This window comes from Physeter macrocephalus, chromosome 12, assembly GCF_002837175.3.
Source record: "Physeter macrocephalus isolate SW-GA chromosome 12, ASM283717v5, whole genome shotgun sequence".
NCBI classification, from domain to species: Eukaryota; Metazoa; Chordata; class Mammalia; order Artiodactyla; family Physeteridae; genus Physeter; species Physeter macrocephalus.
This window is the reverse complement of record NC_041225.1, coordinates 84,616,302-84,624,071: the sequence shown is the minus strand read 5'-3', so window position 1 is coordinate 84,624,071 and position 7,770 is coordinate 84,616,302. Positions and strand designations below refer to the sequence as shown.

Here is a 7,770-nt window from a genome sequence, read left to right as displayed (position 1 = left end):
AATGGGAGAAAATATTTGCAAACGAAACAACTGACAAAGGATTAATCTCCAAAATATACAAGCAGCTCATGCAGCTCAATATTAAAGAATCAAGCAACCCAATGCAAAAATGGGCAGAAGACCTAAACAGACATTTCTCCAAAGAAGATATACAGATTACCAACAAACACATGAAAGGATGCTCAACATCACTAATCATTAGAGAAATGCAAATCAAAACTACAATGCGGTACCACCTCACACCAGTCAGAATGGCCATCATCAAAAAATCTACAGAGACTTCCCTGGTGGCACAGTGGTTAAGAATCCATCTGCCAACGCACGGGACACAGGTTCGAGCCTTGGTCTGGGAAGATCCCACATGCCGCGGAGCAATTATGCCCGTGTGCCACAACTACTGGGCCTGCGCTCTAGAGCCTGTGAGCCACAACTACTGAGCCCGTGTGCCACAACAAAGGAAGCCCACAAGCCTAGAGCCCATGCTCCGCAACAAGAGAAGCCACCGCAATGAGAAGCCCGCGCACCGCAACCAAGAGTAGCCCCCACTCACTGCAACTAGAGAAGGCCTGCACACAGCAACGAAGACCCAACACAGCCAAAACTAAAATAAATAAATAAATAAATAAATAAAAATTAAAAAACAATCTACAAACAATAAATGCTGGAGAGGGTGTGGAGAAAAGGGAACCCTCTTGCACTGTAGGTGGGAAGGTAAATTGATACAGCCACTATGGAGAACAGTACGCAGGTTCTTCAAAGAACTAAAAATAGAACTACCATATAACGCAGCAATCCCACTACTGGGCATATACCCTGAGAAAACCATAATTCAAGAGTCATGTACCACAATGTTCACTGCAGCTCTATTTACAATAGCCAGCACATGGAAGCAACCTAAGTGTCCATCAACAGATGAATGGATAAAGAAGATGTGACACATATATAAAAGGGAATATTACTCAGCCATAAAAAGAAACGAAACTAAGTTATTTGCAGTGAGGTGCATGGACCTAAAGACTGTCATACAGAGTGAAGTAAGTCAGAAAGAGAAAAACAAGTACTGTATGCTAACACATATATATGAAATCTAAAAAAAAAAAAGAAAAAAAGGTTCTGAAGAACCTATGGGCAGGACAGAAATGAAGATGCAGAGATAGAGAACAGACTTGAGGACATGGGGAAGGGGAAGGGCAGGCTGAGACGAAGTGAGAGAGCGGTATGGACATATATACACTACCAAATGTAAAACAGATAGCTACTGAGAAGCAGTTGCATAGCACAGGGAGATCAGCTCGGTGCTCTGTGTCCAACTAGAGGGGTAGGATAGGGAGGGTGGGAGGGAGATGCAAGAGGGAGGAGATATGGGGATATAGGTATATGTATGGCTGATACACTTTGTTATAAAGCAGAAACTAACACACCATTGCAAAGCAATTATACTCCAATAGAGATATTAAAAAATAAAAAAGAAATATGCCTGCCAAAAAAGGCTTCAAATTGCAGTCTTGGGAAGACAGACCCAGTGGGTAAAATTTTCTTTAGGGAAAAGAAACAGGTGGCAGATTTAAAGGACCAGTATGCTTTGAATCAGGATAATTCTTGATTATATGCAATTTAGTCCTTTTGTTGTCTCTTAAGTTTTTAACATTTACTAAGATCAACTGTCTCTCTACAAGATAAGGCCCTCTGAAGAGACCACAGACCGTCTACCTTAGTGGTTAAGTATATAGGCTCTGGGCTCAAATTGCCTCGATTCAAATCTTCGTTTTACCACTTAACAGCTGTGTGACCTTAGATAAATCCTTCTCTTTGTACCTCTGTTAAAATGCAAATAACATCACCCCCATCTCAGGAGGATTTGTGAGGTTTAAATGTGTAGATTAATCATATTGGTCACAATCTAATAATGGGTTTTTCATCCTTTAGTGTGATGTGTGCCTCTTTTTTTTTTAATGTAAAGAAGACAACAGAAATTACCAGAGTACGTTGCATGTACTATGAATAAGTACTGTTTTGCAAAAATTTTGATTCCTTTATCTGTACATGTGCATATATGTTTCAATTACGTAAAATACACTTCTCATGGTGGTTTGCTTTTAAAAATGTGAGAACCACTGAATTAACACACAAAATAAAGGTTCAAACAGTGCCTGGCACACAGTAAGCACTTAGTGCTATGACTGTCATTGTCGCTGTTATGTACCTACCTGTTAGAGCTGTTTGTAGGATTATCTAAGGTAATATGAAAGCAGTTTGGAAAGTCTATTATACAATATTAGTGTAAGTTAAAGGAAGCAAAAAGCCCTGCTCTCCACCTCTTAATACCCAAACAAGCATAGCCCTGTTTCGGCACATATTTGTTGCTTGGTCCACAAGTTATTTGTTACATTGAACTGAAAAGTCCACAGACCATGACTTATCTACCACTCTGTCATGCTCTGTCAATATATGCAGAGAAATAGAGGCTTGGTGCCAGAGTAAATTTATTTATTTTTACCTGGGTGGAGGTTGGGATGGGGAAGGCGAAAGTCATGCCCATGGGTAGCTGAAGGACGCAAGTGAGTCAGAGAAATTGCTTGCTCCCACAAAGCCAGGTAGACTCAAATGCGCCACAGACCAGGCTGGACTGACAGATACTTGAGGCTTTATGCAGGGCTGAACCACTTCCTTCTCTCTATCCTCACCCAGACAACTCATAAAAAAAAAAATAGCCTCTGAGCTCCACACAGGCATAGCTCACACCAGGAAAAACTGGAAATCCCCAAACAGATACAAATAGGGGGTGACTCTGCAACAAAAAGTTACCTGAGGGGTTCCTTGAAATAACAAGCCCACCTAAACGTCCAAATAGCATTTAAATTCAAAACCCTGACTTAGAGAAAAATTTGGAAATGTGCTCACCAATAACTGTATCAGGTCTGGACTCCATCCTCAACACTGTGTGACCTTGAATTAGTCACTGCATCTCTCTGGGCCTAAGTGATTTCATCTGCTAAAAAAAAAAAAAGAGAGATAACACGTATCTCACAGGGTCATTGTAAAAATTACAGACAGTATGCAGTAAAATGGCTAGCACAGGATCTGGCACTGGTAAATGCACAATAAATGTCTGTCCCTTCTAGCCTACAAGTCAACAACTATGGCAAACTGAGGTTCACTGGCCAGCTCATAGGTATCCTAGTCGCTTCACGGAAATTGCCTTCTTTTAAAAGAAACTTTATAATACCATTTCTTTATCTCTCTAGCACAATACCCTATTCTAGAAGTCTAGGAAAGCAGTAATTTCCCATCTCATTCTTTACAAGTAGTGATTCCTAAATGTTTTGGTACTGAGGACCCAAATTATGCATTGGTACTGCCCCCCCCCTTATCCATTATTAAACGAAATGAGCCAGAGACTCGGTATGATGCCTACATTTTACAGTTATTTGCATTCCCGTTTCAAATTAATGAGAGAAATGTATTAAAATTCCCCCGCTGAGGTTGGGACCAGCCTGCGGGGTTTCATCCCAATCTGGTCAGAGCACTCGCTGCGCGGGGAAGGGCCCGGCTCACGGGCGGGACTGGGGGATGGGGGGGCGGCCGCGTTCTAGAGCTTTCGGCCCGACCCCAATTTCTGGTTAGAGACGAAAATAGGCCACGTGTCGCCATTTTGTGTTCAGGAAACATGGCGGCCACCCCCACGGGAAGAAAGGCGGGGGGGAAGGACCGCCACGTTAGCAGCTTTCCCTGAGGGATCCTGAAGCACCCCGCGCACTCGGCCTTTTCTATCTGGCTCAGCCGAGGAAAAGGGGAAGGGGCAGAAATCACAACTGGCGCCCTAAGGGCCCCAGCGACCTTTCTTTACTGGGAGGAACGCGCGGCTCCACACACGGCAAGAAAGGCCCTCCAAGATGGCGGGCCCTGTTGGGGGCCGCCCCCGGAGAGCGTGGGCGCCGTGGCTGCACCGAGCGGAGAAAGGGCCGAAAGGCAGCAGCGGGAGAGTAACCCGCGCGGGGAAAACCGCAGGAGCTCCCCAGAGCAGGGGTAAATGCGGTCCCCCAAGATGCACGCCATTGTCTTAAATGTCTGACGAGGCGGCAGCGACTAAAACGACACCGCGCAGGAGGTGGGGGTTCTGCGGGTTTAACGAAAGAGAGTTGCAAAATGCAGACAAAGCATTATGTAAATGGACGCCATTCTCTTTATGGCCATGTTTCTAGCACTCCCCAGAAACCATAAGCAGAGCCGTGACTCTGACGGCGGCGCGTGGTGGGTTTTGGTCTTTCTCCCCACCGACCACCGCCACGGGGCCGAGGCGGGGGTAGGGGCTGGCGCGGGGCACCCCAACGCCGAAGATGAAGGGGCCCCACGTGCCCGCCCGGGCGGGCGCCCTCCCCGCAGGCCTCGCCTCACCGCCCCTCCCCCCCGGAAGACCGCGGCTGCCCCTCCCGTCCTCCCCACACCCTCACGCACGCGCTCTGGCCGCTTCAAGCGCATGTTTTAAACCCGCGGCGTCCTAGCAGACGCCTGCAGTTATCGCCGGGGCTGCCCGTGTCGCTCCGCGCTTAAACCGCTTTTGTAGGGCGGGAAAATAATGTGTCGCCTCCGCGCACAACACTACCGTTTCCAAACATCTGCCGGCGCCTCTGGGGTTAATAAAATACATGTTCATTTTAAAATTTTGCCGGACTCACAGCTTCTGCCTACCGGGGATTTCTCTTCAATGCTAGTCTGTTAAAAGTGTATTTTAAAAACTACTCTATGGGGGTTGGCGCAATCTTGTGACCTAAAAAGGACGGGTCCTCATTTTTTTTCAAGGGGTCCTGCGCAGCAAGCACTTCCGGGGTCAGAGGGTACGCGGGGTTGAAAGCGGGCTTCCCGCCCCGCCCAGACCGCCGAGGCTGCCGCCGGAGTCGCCACCGCCGCGCCCTCGCCCACCCGCCCGCCCGCCGCTCCCGGCCCCGCTCGCCCCCTCCGCCGCCGCCGCCCGCCCCTGCGACGACGCCGCGGCCTCCCGCCCGCGCCCGCTCGCTCCCGCGGCCCTCGCTCGCCTCGCGCCGGCAGTTTTGGGCCTACACCTCCCCTCCCCCAGCCAGCCACCAAAGACTTGACCACGTAACGAGCCCAACTCCCCCGAACGCCGCCCGCCGCTCGCCATGGATGCCGGTGTGACTGAAAGTGGACTAAATGTGACTCTCACCATTCGGCTGCTTATGCACGGAAAAGAAGTAGGAAGCATCATTGGGAAGAAAGGGGAGTCGGTTAAGAGGATCCGCGAGGAGAGTGGCGCGCGGATCAACATCTCGGAGGGGAATTGCCCGGAGAGAATCATCACTCTGACCGGCCCCACCAATGCCATCTTTAAGGCCTTCGCTATGATCATCGACAAGCTGGAAGAAGATATCAACAGCTCCATGACCAACAGCACGGCGGCCAGCAGGCCCCCGGTCACCCTGAGGCTGGTGGTGCCGGCCACCCAGTGCGGCTCCCTGATTGGGAAAGGCGGGTGTAAGATCAAAGAGATCCGCGAGAGTACGGGGGCCCAGGTCCAGGTGGCGGGGGATATGCTGCCCAACTCCACCGAGCGGGCCATCACCATTGCTGGCGTGCCGCAGTCTGTCACCGAGTGTGTCAAGCAGATCTGCCTGGTCATGCTGGAGACGCTCTCCCAGTCTCCGCAAGGGAGAGTCATGACCATTCCGTACCAGCCCATGCCGGCCAGCTCTCCAGTGATCTGCGCGGGCGGCCAAGATCGGTGCAGCGACGCTGCTGGCTACCCTCACGCCACCCATGACCTGGAGGGACCACCTCTAGATGCCTACTCGATTCAAGGACAACACACCATTTCTCCGCTCGATCTGGCCAAGCTGAACCAGGTGGCAAGACAACAGTCTCACTTTGCCATGATGCACGGCGGGACCGGATTCGCCGGAATTGACTCCAGCTCTCCAGAGGTGAAAGGCTATTGGGCAAGTTTGGATGCATCTACTCAAACTACCCATGAACTCACCATTCCAAATAACTTAATTGGCTGCATAATCGGGCGCCAAGGCGCCAACATTAATGAGATCCGCCAGATGTCCGGGGCCCAGATCAAAATTGCTAACCCAGTGGAAGGCTCTTCTGGTAGGCAGGTTACTATCACTGGTTCTGCTGCCAGTATTAGTCTGGCCCAATATCTAATCAATGCCAGGCTTTCCTCTGAGAAGGGCATGGGGTGCAGCTAGAACAGTGTAGGTTCCCTCATAACCCCTTTCTGCTGTTTTCCCATGATCCAACTGTGTAATTTCTGGTCAGTGATTCCAGGTTTTAAATAATTTGTAAGTGTTCAGTTTCTACACAACTTTATCATCCGCTAAGAATTTAAAAATCACATTCTCTGTTCAGCTGTTAATGCTGGGATCCATATTTAGTTTTATAAGCTTTTCCCTGTTTTTAGTTTTGTTTTGGGTTTTTGGGTCATGAATTTTATTTCTGTTTGTCGATAAGAAATGTAAGAGTGGAATGTTAATAAATTTCAGTTTAGTTCTGTAATGTCAAGAATTTAAAAATTAAAAAATGGATTGGTTAAAAAATGCTTCATATTTGAAAAACCTGGGAACTACTATCTTAAACTCTTTGTTGGTGCATTTCTTTTCTTCCCTTCTAGTGTTAGGCTTTTGTCGGGAGAAGGGTGGGCCCGTCCCTGGTATTTTCTCCAGCCCTTTTCACCTTACTGGTAAGATTCCATTCCCTTTCCATCCCAACAAAGGAACATGGCAGGCTGGGCCTGCTTTGGTACGTTTGTAGAGACAGTGGGGGTCTCTTGGAGAGTGACATCCCTCCAGCCAGTTTCCAGAGAGAGGCCTTTGCCCATTTCTCTGGTAGGAAACATAAGGGGTTTCTCAGATGGAAAGAGTATGCCCACTCGGTAGGACCTCTGATGAATGGCAGTGTGTCCTCTAGTCCCACCAGCCCCGCCCTCAATCTCACGTGCAAAACTCTTAGCCAGGAACAAAAAACGTTCTAAGGTGGGAGGAGCCTGGGGGACCCGGAGAAGAGGTGGGGGAGGGAAGGGCTGGGCTGGGGGGGAAGGGAGGGGCTGAGGTGGGGGAAGGGAAAGGGGCTGGGTGGGTCTAAGGGCTTGGGAGAGGGTAGCTGCTACAGGGTGGTGGTAGGGATAGTGGGCTTGGTTGGGCAGCAAGACTGAATGGGGGATGGTAGCAGCGGGGCGCATGTGTCGCGCATGCACCTGTGGCAAGCGGCCTGTCAAGAGGATGTTATTACACCTGCCAAGTGGCTACCCAGAAACAAAGGAGGCCAGCTTCTAATTCTCCTGCTGTGTGCAATGTTTAGAGAAATCATTGTACCAGGAAATAATTCTGCCTAAATGGGGCAGTCCACACAGGCAGGAATGTAGGCTGATCATTGACAACCGCCTAAGAATGACCTCAGTGTTAAAAAATGCAGATTCCTGGGTCCGACCCCAAATCTAATCAGAAGACTGCATTTTCAGCAAAACTCCAAAAGGTCCTTAGATGTGAGTGCCGCTGATTCTCTTCACCAGTGGAGTAGGAAGGTCTTGCTGTAAAGGCCTAGCAGCCTCATGTCAGCCAGTGGGTCTAGGCTGAAACTGATGAGAGAAGAACATTTTTCCACCATTAGGCAAAAACACTAGAAACAGCAGATTAGGACAATAGACGATTAGGTGCCAGAGTGTGTTGTTCAAACCAGGCACTGTGGGAGATCACCAACAGCAGAAATTCCTGTGGGAGGGGAGATTCGCCACCATAAATATTTGTTGAGGTT

General features: G+C 49.0%; 1 protein-coding gene across 1 annotated transcript; it reads left to right on the top strand.

Annotated features, from left to right (window-relative positions):
• Positions 1 to 4,944: 4,944 nt before the first annotated feature.
• PCBP1 (poly(rC) binding protein 1) lies at positions 4,945 to 6,557 on the top strand. The gene has a single exon (XM_007113453.3). The coding sequence runs from the start codon at positions 5,139 to 5,141 to the stop codon at positions 6,207 to 6,209; it is 1,071 nt and encodes a 356-aa protein (XP_007113515.1). The 5' UTR covers positions 4,945 to 5,138; the 3' UTR covers positions 6,210 to 6,557.
• Positions 6,558 to 7,770: the final 1,213 nt, after the last annotated feature.